Source organism: Buteo buteo, chromosome 23 (genome assembly GCF_964188355.1).
Source record: "Buteo buteo chromosome 23, bButBut1.hap1.1, whole genome shotgun sequence".
Classification (NCBI taxonomy): domain Eukaryota; kingdom Metazoa; phylum Chordata; class Aves; order Accipitriformes; family Accipitridae; genus Buteo; species Buteo buteo.
In genome coordinates, this window is record NC_134193.1 from 21,730,801 (window position 1) to 21,747,943 (window position 17,143).

At 43.0% G+C, this 17,143-nt stretch overlaps 2 protein-coding genes across 11 annotated transcripts in view; both read right to left on the reverse strand.

The window, feature by feature from the left end:
- The window catches only part of RC3H2 (ring finger and CCCH-type domains 2), a 34,057-nt gene extending 22,596 nt beyond the window's left edge, over positions 1-11,461 (reverse strand). For 9 of the 10 annotated variants that reach the window (XR_012654140.1, XR_012654141.1, XM_075055577.1 and 6 more), the window contains exons 1-4: positions 11,316-11,461; positions 2,643-2,939; positions 1,101-1,218; positions 424-657 (exon numbers count right to left, since the gene is read on the reverse strand). Coding sequence is in view for 8 of the 10 variants with exons in the window: in XM_075055577.1 (XP_074911678.1) it covers positions 424-657; positions 1,101-1,218; positions 2,643-2,873 (583 nt within the window). In the remaining 2 variants the exon portion in view is untranslated. Of the gene's footprint in view, positions 1-423; positions 658-1,100; positions 1,219-2,642; positions 2,940-11,315 lie in introns of those variants that run through there. The other variant, XM_075055582.1, reaches the window with a different exon arrangement.
- Positions 11,462-12,329: 868 nt separating this feature from the next.
- ZBTB6 (zinc finger and BTB domain containing 6) lies at positions 12,330-16,823 on the reverse strand. The gene is made up of 2 exons (XM_075055183.1): positions 16,758-16,823; positions 12,330-16,578 (listed from the first exon to the last, which is right to left on the reverse strand). The coding sequence occupies exon 2, from the start codon at positions 16,566-16,568 to the stop codon at positions 15,285-15,287; it is 1,284 nt and encodes a 427-aa protein (XP_074911284.1). The 5' UTR covers positions 16,569-16,578; positions 16,758-16,823; the 3' UTR covers positions 12,330-15,284.
- Between the last annotated feature and the right edge of the window lie 320 nt (positions 16,824-17,143).

The following is a 17,143-nucleotide window of genomic DNA, read 5'->3' on the forward strand; positions in this document are numbered from 1 at the left end:
ATGCTGCAACTAAAGTTAGGCTGATTGTATTTGCAGCTAAAGTATGAACAACAGAGCATTTGCAGTTTCCTATCCAATTCTAATCACAGGGAGCAGTACAACCAACCTGTGTTAACAGTTACACTGCATTACAAACTGTGCAGAAAGCATGCTTATTTACTCTTCTTTGCCAGGACTTTTTGAAATAGTTCCTCACAATTTTGAAGAAGTTAGTAAGGGTGGGACGAGACAAAAATCAACCCAAACTTTAAAACAGCAGATTTTACTAACTTGTCTATGTTTTCTTTCCTTCTCCTTTCTTCCTGGCAAGAAGTTGAAAACCGGAAGTAATTACATCTTCAACTGAACAGAAAAAATTTCCAAAGATTGTTTTGTTAAGGTACAGCTAAATATACACTGTTGCAGATTCCACGGGTACCTTACCTGGTCCTAGAAACTGGCATCCTCGTGCCCTGACAGCAGCCCAAAGATTGGCAGAAAGCTGCTGAGGATTTTGGTGCTGCAAGATCAGTTCTGTAACGGTTCTCTCTCCCAGTGATCGAGCTGCCCTCATAGCTCTAACCCGACCCTCTTCCTCCACCAGCTGACAATTCACCAGTGTCACAAGCTTCCTTTGCATTGGACGGCTCAGTGCACTCTGATTCAAGCTTGCAACACCTTCAAAGAAAGAGAGAAAAGGCAAACTATTGCTTCTAATCAGACATTTATCTGAGTAAGACAAAAGAAAGTGTCTAATAGTATGTGTCTTTCTCTAGGACTTGCATACTAGTCACAGGTATCTTCCCTTCTCTTAGGCAACTCTGTAATTCATTATCAAACAGGATTTTAATGAAAGTCTTAAACTGACAAACCCATCCTTTGAGGGAAGTTGAGCTTTTAGTACAAAGTTAGCCCCAAGGTAATATTATTAAATAAAAAAAATATTTTGTAAACTTAAAAAAAAAATCAAGTGTCACAGGTGTGAATAAGCTTTTAAAGACAAAAGGGACATTTTATTACAAAAATTAGAGGATTATCCCATTGACATCTAAAATCAGTGCTGAAAACACAATGCTGTTAAAAGTAAGCTACATCATAATTCCACTGTTCAGTAGACTCACCTTTTCCTCCACTTAATGGCTTTAAGTAGAGTGCCAAATCCTCAACACATTTCTTTGCTACTTCATAATGTTTGTTCTCTCCCACGTTACTCAACTTTACTGTCTGATGATCAGGTACCTAAGAAAATGCAAGGGGGAGGAGGAGGGAGAAGAATTATATATACCCAGCTGACCTATATGATATGCCTATGATGGTACCAACATCACTACTATTAATTACATAACACTGCAGATGTACACTGCTTTTTAGAGAAGTGAAAGACAAGACCCACCCAAGGTATGTAGAATATAATAAAGAAAACCAAACAGGACACATGATGAGGATCAGGGTGATGAAAGATTATTTTTGTTAGTACTCAACACATTAAGAACAACAGTAGGATAGAAAACAATAACCAAGGTCTAATGAAAAGCTACTTAAAAGATGAATTAAGAACACATCACTTGAGGGGACGATCAGTGTACAAGATCAGCATGATTTACTACAGAGAGACAAAATTAACTGGCAAGAAAATAATACGAAAAAAATCAAAAGCAAAGTTAAAAAAATAATTTAAGCGTAATTTGGGCATGCTGAAATCTTTAGAGAGAAGAACTAGCAAACTTGGTGGAAAAGAACTCCAAGTAGAGTAACAAGGTCAGGCAATGAAAATACAGGGAATATTAGTCACAATACATTAAATAGTTTGAAAGACATTGCAAGAAGCTAGGAGACCAGGAAAATGAATGTTGTAAGATCAAGGCAGAGATTTGACACAAACTTAGAAATAAAAAAATGAAAGGAACATGTGAACTTGAGAAACAAACCACTTTGACATAGACAGAGTTATTACAAACAGCTGTGTCAAGGCATGTGATAAGACATTAAAAAACAAAGTAAAAAGCATCTTCTTACTGCATCCCCCAGGTGTTATAGCAAGAGTAATATGAGAAAGCATATGAATCAGCATAAGGTGAACAGACTTATTTAGTCTCCATAAAGCATAGTACTGATTATATAATCGCTGTTTTGCCACTGCTACGAGACAGCACAGGGAACATTCCTGGCCTGATTAGCCAGTGTCTGAAAACGCAACTGAAAAGCAATCATCATGCATATTTTACAAAAAATTTTACACACACATGCTTCTGAAACTTGGCTGAACAGCTAGCTACTTTCGAACATGTGACATGTAGAAAGAAGATTCATTGCAAGAGTATGATGAATGAGTGCAATCTGCAGGTTCAGTTTTCTAATGACAATTGTGACAGATAACTGTCTACTTCCTAATGGGTATTTTTCTCCAGTCACAGTTCAAGAGCCTTTTTAAACCAGAATTCAGGTTACAACTAGAACATGTTTTCATTTTATGAGAAGAGGATGGTCCTGAAAATGGTGTGGTTGCTTTTAGAGTATGTATGGACTTCTAAATATTACAAAGTTTAAGTCTGACCATTTTTTTTTAGACTATACCAAGGGTAAAAGATCAGTACGCGTATTGCAACTGGCATGTAAACGGTAATAACACAAAGTGGCAAAACAAAGAGCTGCTTAAATCATACCTGGGCTCCAACTAACTGGAGGAGTGCAAAGTTTACAGGAAGCACATCGATGTCTGTATTGATGGCAGTCTGGTCGAAAGGACATGCCTTGCGATGAAGCTTGTTCAGGCAGGTCTTACAGACAGTGTGAGAGCAACCTAAGCTGATGGGTTTGTGCACATTCTCATCAAACTCGTTGTAGCAGATTGGGCAGGACAGAAATTCTGTCCACTGAGCTGCCTGCACAGGCATTGTGGAAGCTGGACACTTGTTTAGCAGGCTAGCAGACCATTATTTCACTGTACTATGTTTTGGCAGCTGTAAGTGAATAACAGAGTATTTAAAACATGCTTTCTGGTAATTTAGAAATACTTTTAATTAAAAAAACCCACCATTTCAACATTTTACAGAATAAAACCAAATCCTTATGTCAAAGTACTCAAAAAACTCACTTCGTGTTAGTTTAATAATTGTACCAAAAAAGGCTCATGAACTGAATTAATGCAGACTACTGTAAGTTGAAGTCGAACCTATGCACAATAAATAGCATTACAGTTCTTCTCACAGGATTAAATACACCTTTAGCGTAGGAAGAGGAAGACATTTATTGGCACAGAAAACGTAAAGGCGTGAATCACAATAACCATCTCTCACACTGTCTCATCTAAGCTCAAGTTTTCAAAACCCTGAAAGAACTCCCTGGTTGTAGAATGGGCCTGGGGTGGGGAGAGGACACAGAAATTTTTGTTTGTTTGTTAGCAGGGAAGGGGGGGGTTAAAATGTTACTTCCATTTGAACTGAAGTAGAACAATGCCCTCCTTCTGTACATCTTACTCAGACACCAAACTAAACATAGCTTTGCTTTTTTTTTAAAAAAATACATTTTCTCTTTCTGTAAAAGACAAATCAATTAACAAAAGTTAAGAATCATAAGAAAACACAAAAAGAATGAGAGATTAGTTTTTAGTTTTATTATTCTCTTGTGTTACTTCAAACTTTTCTCCCAAGAACCCACGGGAGCACACAAGGGCAGAGTTTGCTGTATTCGGTTTTGCTTTTCACATCTCTACCTCACAACAATGCAACTCCACTTCCATGAACTCACAGCAAGAAAATCTAATGTGTGGAAAATCCAGGTATGTAGGACAAAACTTACAATAAAGCAAGCAATAACTTCGGCTGGCTTGCTACTCAGTCTTTTCTTTTGAAACATCTCACTCTATGCAGTAGTGCCATGCAAATCATTTACAAAATTGTATTCCAAAGAAAAATCTGAATTTGTAGAAATTGTTCTGAAAGACATCCCATCTTATATAACTTATGTTCTTGAAAAAGATAACAGGCCTAAGAAGTTCATTGAAACCGTTTACATTCAAGCTTTCATCATGAAGATTTAAATTCACAGCTCCATCTAAGAGCTAAACAGCCCCACCCTTTGCTGCAATGTGCAATGATGTTGACTTTCTATGCAACCTAGAGACCAGTTAGTTCACTTCAAGGCTATGAACAAGCTTCTCCTAGCAGCTCGTTAGAAACTCCAATACACAAATGTTTTAATTACATGTTTAACATCCTATTTTTTTTCTCTGATGATGGAAAAAAAGGTAATTGTTTTGAGGAAGCTGAGATCTTCCCTCCATGTTTGAATTCGGTAACTACTGCAATTCCATTGTTGGCTGTGCTACAGTTTAATTAATGCTAAAGTATTGGACCATTGAAATAATTACTAGAACACCAAATAGACTCTATCTGTGGATGTATTTTATGTTAATTATGACCATCTGTTTAGAAATTCTATTTAGTACTACGAACATTCAGTGCCCTTTAAGTAACAGGATACTTGTACAAGATGTCCTTATCTCAGTGAGGTTTTCAATATTATGCAGCAATTTTTCCCCCAAATGAATTCCCATAGCAAGTGTAAAACACAACAAACTGAAAGTTGAACCTGTCCCTTCAAAACCAAACTGCTGGGCTAACAGTTTCAACATAAGCCAGAATATTCACAGGCATTGGATAAAATAGATTTTCATCCAACTTCTAGGAAAGCACAATCAAAGCTCTTGCAGGGATAAAAAAACCTGCAGTCCTCTTTAATCTGCTATTACTACATATGTCTTTTAACCAAGGAAATTCAAAAGCAAAACAAATAACAGCAAAACCAAACAATGAGCCAACATGCATAGAAAGATTTTTAATTCCTCTCTAAGAAATCCCACCATTTCCTTCAGCACATCTACTTCAGCTTTCCTACCAAAACAGCAGGACAAGAGATGCACAGAATTGTAGTGTAAAGCCTTGCAGCAAACACTCTTCTTAAAGCCTTTTGCCAGCATTACCAGAAATGTCAAGATACTAACACCAACACTACTGCTGACCTAGGACTGAGACTGGCATTTTTTCACCTGTCTGACTGCATGACACAGGTAACAGCACAAACTAGACGACTCTGGGAAGTGTGCTACCATCATGACTCACACGGGGAAAAGTTTAAGAAAAGGCTAGTACACACACAGCTCATTTGCTAATATGTTGTTGGTCACTAACAATCTCCTAATAAACAGTCTCTATTTCCACACTGCTCATTAATTATCTCAAATGCAGGAATCTCTGCTCTGAGACAGTACACACATTCAGTTTCCACCGATACTTCAGAGACCTGCAAGAAACAGCCACCTCTCTATTTACAAGCTTTTAAAATATAGTAGTTTGTTTTCCTGACCAGGATAGAAATGAACACAACAGATTCTTAAAGTGGTTTTTTTAAAGATTTTTAAAGATCTATCTCTGGGTATTTAATCATCGTAAGTGACAGATTCTACTAAGCATGTGTTGACCTTCAGATTTCTTGACAGGAAAAAATCTAATTAAATCAGCAAACAGCTGGGGAAAGCTCTCAACTCCTTCGACTTCAAGCAGCCATACGCAGAGGAAGTCTCCATACTCTATTAAGCATGCCAGCTATCCTGCCATTCTTGCACTCCAGTGTGTTAAGAAAACAATCTCACATCTCCTAATTATCATGTCAACTTCTACAAAAAGCATAAGCCAAATGTTTAATAGATTCTTGCTCCTTGTCAGAAACAGTGTATTTCAGGGATGTCCTCTTGCAGAACAAATTGCTCCAGTGCTCTAAACTGAGCAAACACAAGGAGGAGAGCATAATAAAGAAGGTAAACTAGAAATCATTTTGGTTTTGTTTTTAACAGGCAGTACACTCAGAACAATTACCCTTGGTCTATCTGTTCATTCTGGCAGACATGCTGTCTATCTCTACACATACACAGGGCTTCTCTTGCCTGTCAAAGTAGAAGCACCCTGAAAAAAAAAAAAATCCCAAAGAAATGGCTGATACAGAAACTGGCCAAACATACAAGGCAAACAGATTGAAAAGACCTAGTAGTTTTAACTGAAAGATCTTTACATAGTATAGTCACAATAAATGTTATAGTATTACTATTAGAAGCCACACTTCAGATGACAAACTGAAAAACACACAAGCCTAAGTTCAGAAATTATATAATAAATAAAAACTATTACAGTTGAGTAATTTTCTGTTTCTAATACAATAACATTTTCCCACTACAGTAATGGTTGCAATGGAGTGGAGTAACAACGATAAGTGACTGATTTTCTCATGATAATTTTTGACCAGAATATTTTATGAAATTGGAAGGTGGAGTGGAAGGGGAGAAAGGTGAAGCCCCAAAACCTTCCTCCAACAGCTGTACCATTTACAAATTATGGAAGTTGTAAGATTTAGATGTTCTTATTTTACATTAACTTTCAGCTACCTAATCCCATGACGGTCTCTGCAACTAATCCAAGCCGTTGTACTTACTAAACAACCTTTGGACATGATAAATATAATTTAATCCTGATTTCCTAAAGAAACCAAGCTTAGGTGATCATGCTGTTCTACTAGTCTGTTCCTCTCCCACATGAGCCTCAGGACCCCTAGACCATTTCTGAGCAAACCTGACAGAGATACATCACATCTGAAATGCACATACATTCCATGAAAACTGGTATCTACAAAAACTTCCAAATTCACGTGCTTCTCAGGAAAGGCTACAGCATCAGGCTCAGCAGTTATCTGTCTGTGTACTTTTCTGATCTATCAGCATATATGCACCAGCCAACCAGAACCCAGCCAAAAAATATCACATTTTGTTCAGATATAATAAAGGGCTATTTGGAAGGTAGGGACATTACACAAATCTGCAGGAATTCCAACAAACCTTTAAAGACAGAGGGCTTGATCTATGAAGAGCAATGTCGCACATTTGGCGCTTGGCCTACCGAGTTCAGTATCAGTACTCATAAAACAAGGCAAGGAGAGATTTCAGAACCCCACGGCAGGATACTGAGCCAGCACGTTGAGCTGAACATTGCCTGGACTAGCTAATTAGAAATTCTGATGACAATGCTTTATCTTAAAGTCTACCTTTATCCAGGGCTTAGAGGCCTGATACCAGAAGGAGATGTTGACTTCTCCACACCAGAACGACCTCAGGAGTTCAACAACTTCACACAAAAATAGAGAAAGGGATTTCTTTAGCTAGTGGTGGTAGCATTGCCTTACATCTTAATTCCGTGACCAGATTTCTTATCTACACTAAGATAGACAAATTCAATTACTTTAAATACTTTTAACTCACACTTTCATCTTACAAAGCAGCATCCAAACACACACATTTGGAGACGGGACAATTTCAGTCCCTCCCCTTGAAGGTATTCCTCACACAAAAAAGGACTGAATATTCATCAAAGACAACTGCAGCCTCATCTTCAGCTGCCCTAGCAGATGACTTGGATTTTGCTTCATTTTTAAAAATCATTTGTGCATTTTTACTAATCAGTCATTGGATCAAATCTATGTATAGTTCTTTGAGTAAGGAACAAAGTCAGTGCCTCCTCCCCAGCTACATGCTCCAGTTCCTAGGTAGCATGGTAAGCATGGGTCTCAACCTAAGAAAACTTTCTTCTCTTCAAAGGGAAACAGGTTCAGCACGAGGCAGGGAGCAATCCCCTTCAAAGCTGCACGTTGCCCAGAGTCAGGACATTTACCAAAATGCAAGATATGCAAGTTTCATCCCTTTTCAAAGGAAGGGTTGAAGGCTTGCACTCAGTTCCCCCATAGCCTAGGCAAATGCCTAGGAAAAAACCAGAAGCAGCAGTATCACCAGCAGCCATGTTTCTGAACAGAAGTGGCAGTCTTGCAGCTCTACATTAGGTCTGCTCTGCTCAGGCGACTTGATCAGGTCCCTTGTGCGACACAGGCAAAGGAAAGTCTAATAAGCAGAGCTTGTATGAGAATATGACATGGAGCAATTCTGTCAGTGTTGAACAATGGGCAAGTCTTCTCTACAGATGAAGGAAAAATCTTGAAAAACTTGTGAAATTATATGGCATTTTCACAAATTAAGGTAGTCCAATTACAATCTCACTGTGGATTTAAGCCTAAATCTTAGAATTCAATTGACTTTTAATCACTAAATTATAGAGTCCTTGATACTGACTTGCTCTTAATGTTGGCTGCAGAGATCATGGTATTTTCTTTTCTTTTAAGTGATCTCCATTATAATTTTCCATTTATGCAGATTAATCATTTGTTTGTACTGCAAGGAGGTACCTTTTCCAAGTCTTCCTTCCTAAGTTATGTAGTTCTCAAAGCACCCTGACTGGGTCAAAAACTTAGTCAAACACATAATCAAGTAATCAGTATTAAATTATTCTCTGAAAGGGCTAGAAACTTTTATTCATTTCTCTTCAACAGCCATCATCTACAGATCTAAAAACTAGCTTCATTAAAGGCTTAGAAAAGGGCCATCCCCGTAATAGCTTTGCATCATTCAGCTATGACGGATTGAAATTAAAATAAATCCTCTTTACAGAGCAGACTTGCTTATTTCCACATTCCATAATGTCACATGTAAATGTCTTTATATCACGTGCAAATTCTATATATAAAGCAGAGTGTTTGATGACCATTAAATATAGTATTTCAATGCAGTTTTTTCACTGAACATTAATGCTACTGGGAGTATCTGCAGCCCAATTTAAATTCTAGAAAAGTTATTGTCAAGAGAAATCTTGGTGACATACTACAATATATGTCTATCCAGACTATGTTTTGCCAAAACACCTATGGGATGCTTCACTTGCTATCTTCTTAAAAAATTAAAGCTTAGATCCCCTCTGCCTCCTTAAAAGATGTGGCTGAAGAATAATTCCCTATGAACAGTGGTACAATTCACTAATACAAATTTAAGTTCATGGTTGCTCAATGACTGCCAAAGTTCACTCAATTCAGAGGTAAATCCCCCCCCAAGTCAACACTAGACTCAGTGTATCTTCAACAGTTCACACCTGCTCTTTCCTGTTCAAGCATTGCTAGCAGAAATCCTGTTACTAAATTTTAAAAGTTTCCTATATACTTATGTAATGCCACTGTGGGTTTTTTTTTGTGTTTCGTAGGTGTCACTGAAAGGAGAGTTTGTCCTTGCCACAAGCCTGATACAAATTCAGCTCCTGTAACAGTATTGACTTTTCAGGACTAACTGAAGAGCAAATAAACGAAAAATTTTCTTTGCCACCAAAATCAACTGAACTTACACTGAACGCAGAGAAAGGGAATCTATTTCTAAGCACATCTATTTTGACACAATTACTTCAAGAAAAGATACACCAAAGAATTCCTTACTCTTCATTAATATTTTCAGAGAATAAGGACTCTCATGTATGGCTTAGTTCCCCATGCCTTTTTTTTTTTTTTTTTAAACACAACCTCCATACTTAAACTATACATTTTACAAAAGAGAAACTTCGCATTCTAACATTTTTCAAATAATTTTAATGAAATAATAATTCCTTTCTGAGACATAGGCAAGAAAACAGAGGGCTCCATAAGAGTTGGAAAGCCTTTTTAAAGTTCATACAGAATAGCTTAATATGCCCACAGATACAGATTTTTGTTTCCTTTCATTAGGATTGTCCAGTCAGTAAGGAAAGACCACTTCTATTCATCTCATTAAGAGGTATACAAAATCTTACCAAACAAAATGTAACGTACACCTAACAAAACAAATGCGACTAGCCATTACCCTCTGAATACTGTAAATATTCTATCTATTGTAAATCAATGAAACCTTAAATAAAAGAGATCAATACTCAAGACGAGGACATAACCGTGAGATATCTCAAGCACTGACACTAAAATCGCTGGAATTTAATATTTTTGAGAAAAATGGCCATGACCTCAAACAAGACAGGAACGCGAGTTAACAAGAAACCTTTTCTTGTGGAAAGCTTTGCTTACATTGAAGAAACAAGAAAAAGTTCATTAAAAAGACATGCATGTCTTGGGAAAATGATTTATTAAAAAAATTAAGAATTCAGTGTTTCACAGAATAATACTTATCCCAGCAACACAAGCTTCAAATTCTAGAATCTCCACAGATGTTTAACACAGACCAAAGGTCAAGGAACAGTATTTTGATTCAGAAGATTTACAATTGTCCTTGTTGGTTCTCATTTAAATTGGAAGGTCTCTTCCACCACAGTTACAAATTTACACTCTTGTAATCTGAAGGGCTGTTTTTAATTTTGTTTCAACATTATGAGATAGCTATAACGGCCGTGAAAGAACAAACACAAGAATAGCTACAGGAATTACAACTAAACCCAAACAAAATCCTAAGTTTGCACTTAAAGTGAAACAGGCGGATATCAGAAATTTTCCTGGTTGCCAGCCTAAACTTTGCCATTATTTTTGCTCACTAAAGACACACACCGTTCCACTTTGAACCCTGACTGTAGCCGAATACTCATCACTCTCCAATCACACTGCTGCCCTTTCCTACGCTTTGTGCTGACTTCTACGCTTAACTTAAAACCCTCAGTGCACCTCAAGCATCAGCAGAACCAAGGCACGCTTTTCCTGCTCGGTTGTTTTGGTTTGGTTTTTTTTTTGGTTCAGACGCTTTAAACGTGACATGACGGGTGCAGTTCTAGGGCCTGTTTTCCACCATGACTCTTCTCCACCATTACCCTAAAGCACAGCTCCACAAGAGTAGGAACACTCACGATACCGCTGCAATTCCCCTCCGTACTGGAGGACACCACTAGAACAGGCTGCTTGCTGCTGCCAAGCGGGCCCGAATGGGCTGCCACCGAGGTAACCGGCAGCCGCACCGCCTTACGCTCGCCGGTGCCGGCCCCGGCGGGTCTCCTCGTAGCCTCGCCCCCCCGCCCGCCTCCGCCAGGCCGCTGTCAGCAGCCGCCGGCCGGGCCGCGCCGCGCACCTGTGCCCGCCGGCCCCGGCTCTCGCCGTCATTTCGGAGCCGCCACCAAATGGCTGCCCCGCGTCCCCCGGCTGGCCCAGCGTCGGGAAGGAGGGGGGGGAGAGGGCGGGCGGCAGCCCCCTCCCCCGCGCCGCAGCGACGGCCGGTACTCAGCGGGGCGGGGGCGCTGACAGACCGCGCTCGGCGGGCGAGGTCCGGCCCCGCTCCCCGCCCGGATTCCGCAGCGCCGGGACCCCCGCAGGGCGCCGGGGGGGAGGAGGCGACGACGACGACGGCGGCGGCGGCGGGGGGGGTGGGGTGTGTGTGGGCCGGGCGGGGCCCCGCCGGGTCACCGCGTCGTCGTCCCCCCCCCCTCCGCGCCGGCCGCCCCCGCCCAGCCCGCTCCTACCTGCGAGGCGGGGGCGGCGGGGCCGGGAGCAGGCGGAGGCGGCGGCGGCGGCCCCGGCCTCTCACACGCCATGGGGCGGGCAGCGCGGCGCGGCCCGGCGGAGGCAGCGGCGGGGGCCTCGGCGGCGCCTCCTCATCGCGCTGACAGCCGGGAGCGCCGCCCCGCCCCCTCTCGCGAGACCCGCGCGCCGCCGCGCGAGAGCCCAACGGCCGCGCCGCGCCCGCCACCGCCCCGCACGTGACCACCGCGGTCTCTCTGTGCGGGGGGGGGGGGGGGGGGGGGGGGTGTCGCAGGGCATTGTGGGAGGCGGCTGGGGAGCTACCATGGAGACGGCGGCACAGACGAGCCCCGCCGCCACGGGGTAAGCGGCAGCCATCGAGACGACGTGGCAGAGCGGCCGCCGCCGCCGCCAGCGCCCCCCCGCGGCCCGCCTAGCCTCCTCGGCGCCGCATCCCGCTCCTCGACGCGCGGCGCCCCGTCTTCGCGGCAACCGTCGCTTCTTTCTTTTCCTTTTTAAATTTCAACGAATAACTTGATTATTACTAGCGCCCAGAAGGACGAGGAGATGGGAAGCCGTCCCTGGCGCTGGTGGCTTGTCCCGCTGCCGCCCGCCACGGCCTCCCGAGGAGGTGAGAGGCGAAGCCAGAGAGTCCCGGCGGGGCCGCCTCAGGGCCAGCCCGGCACAAAGGCGGCGGCGGGAGCGCCTGGGTTGGTGCTTCGCCACAGGCCAGCCCAGGGAGAAGCCCGGGAGCAGCACCTCATTTCTCTGGTCACTCGCGAAAATCAAACCAGTTTTCTTAACCAAGGCCGAGGCGCTGTAGAGTTGTCATTTCTGAGGAGAAAGCATTCGTCTGACAAGTAGGTCAGGTAGACCCTTCGAAGGACAGCAAAAACGCGTTACTGGATGACTGCCACTTGAACGCCTGTATTTTTTACTCACCATAGCAAGCCAGAATACTAAATACCAAGGTATGCACAGAACTATTTAACTGTGATTAGAAGAAAGCATATGTATTTCTGAAACAATGTCTTGTTTGCATTTCATTTATTGTGTTATGACAGGACGAGTGGTTACATGTATGGACAGGGGAGAGGAAACACCTTTAATGTGAACATGTGCACAAAATCAGTTTCTGTTCACAAAGCTTACCAAGACACTCTAGCCACGGAAGAGAACATGCTGTTGGCCTGTCACACAACACAACTCCCTCTCATGTTTACATGCAATACAACAGCAGACCAAAATAACTCGCAACCCTGCTCCCACAGAAGACGGACTTCAAAAGATCAGCCTTTGTTTTACCTTTGACACACAGGAAAATACCCATGCATACACCTATAAAAAACAGTCAAACAAAAAACAAGGAATGATCTTTTGAAGAGTTACAATGATAATCGTACACCTGCCAAAAATGCGTATTAACTGAACAAATTTAAGCACAGTTGAACCAAGCCTGTCCCATAAATGCACAATACATTTATTTACTGAACTACAGTAATAGCAGCCCAATGTAAAAAGGATGGGAGGGAGGGAAGAAAACTTTTTCCTTGTTTTACAACCTCTTCCAAGGATGAAGGAGTTTAAGTAAGTCCATAGGCACAAGTGAAAAGCTACATACAAACCTGTATGTGTACCCAAGTTAACAACTGTAAATACAGTAAGGGCAGGTGCAGGTATTAGCATGCATTTGAAAATCAGACCCTTAAATTTTATGCAATTGGCAACCAAAAATTAATGGTATTCTGTGAAAACCAAGCAAACAATACTAATCACAAGGTCAAAAAGGCTGTAAATAGTGACAGACTAATGAATGCAAACAGAAGACAGCGCTATAAAATGCAATTTTTTTTCAAAATGTCAGGCGGTTGTGCCATAAATGACTCCCAAATCTTTTAATTACAGTAATTGTCATGACAATTACTATAGTTAAAAATCACCAAAATAAAGCAAATTATCAACTTTGAATATGAAATAATAGAAGAGATTGTGAAAGGTTGGGCCTTATGCTTAAAGTACTGGATAAAACAGGTGATTTCAATTCACAGTTACGCTAGCTACTTACTCGGGGGTTGTCATTTCTGTCATTATTCATAGGGACACCCCGGTATGCAGACTTGGCACGCACGCCTTTCCAGTGATCCAGTACAATGCAGTCCTTCACAAGTCAACTGTCTGTGAAGTCAGACATTTTTGTGAATTTTTGGAGGAATACAGCACTAGCGGCATGCTCAGCTTCAGAACACACTACTTACCTATTTAGAGTACAAGGTTTTTGAGGAAGACATATGCTGCCTACCACACAAGGCCTAGTATGAACCCAGACCTGAAAATATTGCTGCAATCCAACTAATAGGTAGTTTAAACTCAAAAAAACCCTCATGAAACAAGTTTTTTAAAAACTTTTCTAGTGCAATTTTCAAGAGATGAAGACAGTAATAACACTGGCGCGGCTGATCACACCTATTACACGTAATAACAGGAAACTGCACGGTAGCTACTGCACACACCTAACCCCTCACATAGCTGATAAATAAAACCCCAAGCAATGGCTGGGGCACTCTCGGACACAGGGAAGGAAAGGAAGTGAAACCCGTTAACTGACATTAAAACCTGTTGTCTTGGATTTTAAAAACAGCCAGGTTATGGAGCACACGGGCCAGACTTCTGGACTCAAGAGCAAGAACTTCGTAACAGCACTTCTGAAACTTGGAAGGAAAGCATACCCTTGTGATACAGAATTAAGAACTACCACTTTTTGCTAATTGGAGAGAATCTAATGTAAATGCCATTATCTCATATTAACAACTGAATTGACTCTTTATTTATATCATATTAAGTGGAAGAAACATATACCAGTCAAAGACAGGTACAGGATAAAGATTCTGCATTACAGGGCTTTCAATAATTGTGATGAAACTGAAACGACCTTTGACAAGTACAAACACACCTATCCAAACACACATAGTTACTGTTTTACCGTATCACAGATTCAGAGAATGAGAAGACCTCTATTTCTAAGCCGTTCCTAATAAGATACAAAGGATTGTTTTTCAAAATTAACGTAGAAACTCCTATTATGTAACAGCACACAGCTTAATTTTTCACATTAGTGTATGTATCCAAGATTTGTAAAAAATGAAGGCAAATGTTACAACTCAAAAACCAGGACTAACTTAATTGGAATTAGTCAAATACAGGTGCAAAACACTGGTATGGCAGAAAAAAAATTCAGTTTAGAAAGTTTAGAAAAATTCAGAACTCATTCATAAAACTGAAAACAAGTCCTTCTAATGGGACCATCCAGTTAAAAATTAACTGCAAGGCAATGCTGTTTGTTTCTTTCTCTTTTACCAATTCTCGATTTGCAAGAGGCAATTTGAAAGCCTCCTCGATTATTTTTTGTTGTGTGTTCTTTCTTAAATATCACAGACTTGAGTGTGAAAACATGCCTTCTTTCTGTTGAAAAGATCTAGCAAAGTTTGGGCAACTAAGGAGATGATGTCACCATAAAGGATAGGTGAACCAGGTGGAAATGACTGACTCGCTGAATAAATACAAACATCCCCTTTCCTTAGCCGTTACAGATCGAGAACATCACGGCTCAGGCTTCAGCTTATTGCAGTATCAGTAATAGTGTGAAAAGCGGCAGTGCCTGCCCTTCAAACAGGGGAGTGTAAAACATAATTGGGGGGGCAGAATCAGAATGCATCCAGAATAACAGAAGAGAAGCATGAAATAATTTCACATATTTTGCAGTTTACTTTCAACTAGTAAACACCGTTCTCACACTTACAGCAATAGCAACCTTAACGCAGCAGGCAAGTTTGCTGCTCACAAGGCCTGTCTTTGATCACCAGTCACATATTTGTGCTTCTCTCCGTCGCGCGGGGATCTGTATCTAGAATTTCATCTAGAATTTCACTCGGCAGGAGCTTTTTGCGGACCCTGGCCCCGCAACTGCCCATCCATTAATCATAGTCTATTTTAACTTTCGTAATAGTGTTCAGGTTTGGTTTTTCGCTGCTGCTCCTTCCATGAACAGAAGTCAAGTGCTTTTTAAGAGCAGACTTGTGTTTAAAGTCCATGTCGCAACAATGACACTTGTAGGGCCTGTCACCGCTGTGTATATTCAGGTGATCCTGAAGCGTACTTTTGGCAGTGAAGGTCTTCAAGCACACCATGCACTGGAAGGGGCGGATGCCCATGTGCCCCCGGATGTGTCTGTTGAGATTCTTTTTCTGGGTAAATGTTTTGCCACACTGCAAACACAGGAAGAGTTTGTGCATTTTTAGATGTCTAAGATAGTTCTCAAGATGCAGAAATCCCCTGGGACACTTTGGACACTGGTGCCGCCACGAATTGCCAGAATCATCCAGGCTCTGGAACCCATTCATCAGACTAGAAGTTCCTTCTGGATTGTCACTGACAAAGGCCTGAAAGTGATTTCCTGACATTTCTGTATTTCTGCTTTCAACTGTAGAATTTATCAAGGAGTGCTGGGTTTCTGGAAAATATAGATTTGTTTTGGAGGAAGTGCAAGGCTGAGGAAAATGATCATTTTCTACGTTCGCTACGCTCATAGAATCCATTCTGAAGATACAGATCTCATCGTCCTTGTATCCGATTTCAACTGTTGATATTTCTGGGGTTTTTGCCTCCTTCCTTTCCGAGATCAAGCTCTGCACTGCAGGCCGCGAGATCTCCCCCTTCTCCTGTTTCACAGGGTATTCTACGTTCACCGGGCTGTCTTCGGAGATCTCGATTATTTCACAGTCTTTCTCTAAAACCTCATCCCCGTTTCTCAGCTCAGCGTCGGAGGAGTGACACCTCTCTGCGGCCTGATTACCGTTCTCCATGGAAGCATCGATTTCCAAGTACTTCGACAGAGCTTCGGTACACTTCTCCACAATGTGAACCATCTGGAGATAACTCGCGGCGGTGAGGTATTTCAGCAGCTCCTTCTTTTTGACTTCCAGAGCGCCAGTGTAACAAGACAGCAGCAGCTTTCTGCCCACCTCGGCGCTCTGCAGGATGGTGATCCGCACTTGCTTCGACTGATTGAGCAGAAACTGATCCCTCATGAAGGTGGAGCAGGCGGCGAAGATCACCTTGTGCCCCTGGAACTCCGTGTCGTTGATGTAAATGGAGACGTCGCAGAAGAGGTTCTGCTGCCGCAGGAGGTTCATCTTCTGCAGCACGGCATCCCCCTGCTGCTCGAACTGGAAGTGCAGCACCTCCGAGTCCCCAGCCATGGCGCCGTTCCTGCGGGGGAAGGCACCGGCACCGACGGAGAGAGTCACGCCGAGCCCAGGCCACCCCCGCCGGCAGGGCCCAGCCGCGGCCTCGCTTCCCCCCCCCCACCCCCGCCCCGCGGCGGCTGAGGGGCCCCGCTCTCCCTCCCTTCCTCCCTCTTTCTCTCTCTCGCCGCCCGCCCCACTCACCGGCCGCGGCCCGGCCGGTCCCTGCAGCCGGTGCGTGCTCCGCCGCCGGTGCCGCAGCGCCCCGGAAGCGCTTCCACCTCCCGCCCGCCCACTTCCGGCACCGGAAGCGGCTCCAGCACCGGCACCGCCGCCGCCCCCCTCTCCCCCCCACCCCCCACCCCCCCGCTCCGCGGGCGCCGTTACCGCGGCGGGAAATGAGAAGCGGCGGGAGACAGAGTTAGCAGCACGTTTATTAGAAGACTTGGCACTGCTACAGCGGCTGCCGCCGGGGGAACACCGCACCGCACCGGCAACGGGGCGCGCCTCGCCTAAACGTCCGGTAGAGGTAGCAACGTGTGGGCCCGGGGCGTCCCGGGCCGCCGCCCCCGTAAGGCATCTCGGAGAGC

Coding starts and splice junctions, on each gene's coding strand:
- ZBTB6 (XM_075055183.1), bottom strand. CDS start 16,568: ATGGCTGGGGACTCGGAGGTGCTGCACTTCCAGTTCGAGCAGCAGGGG.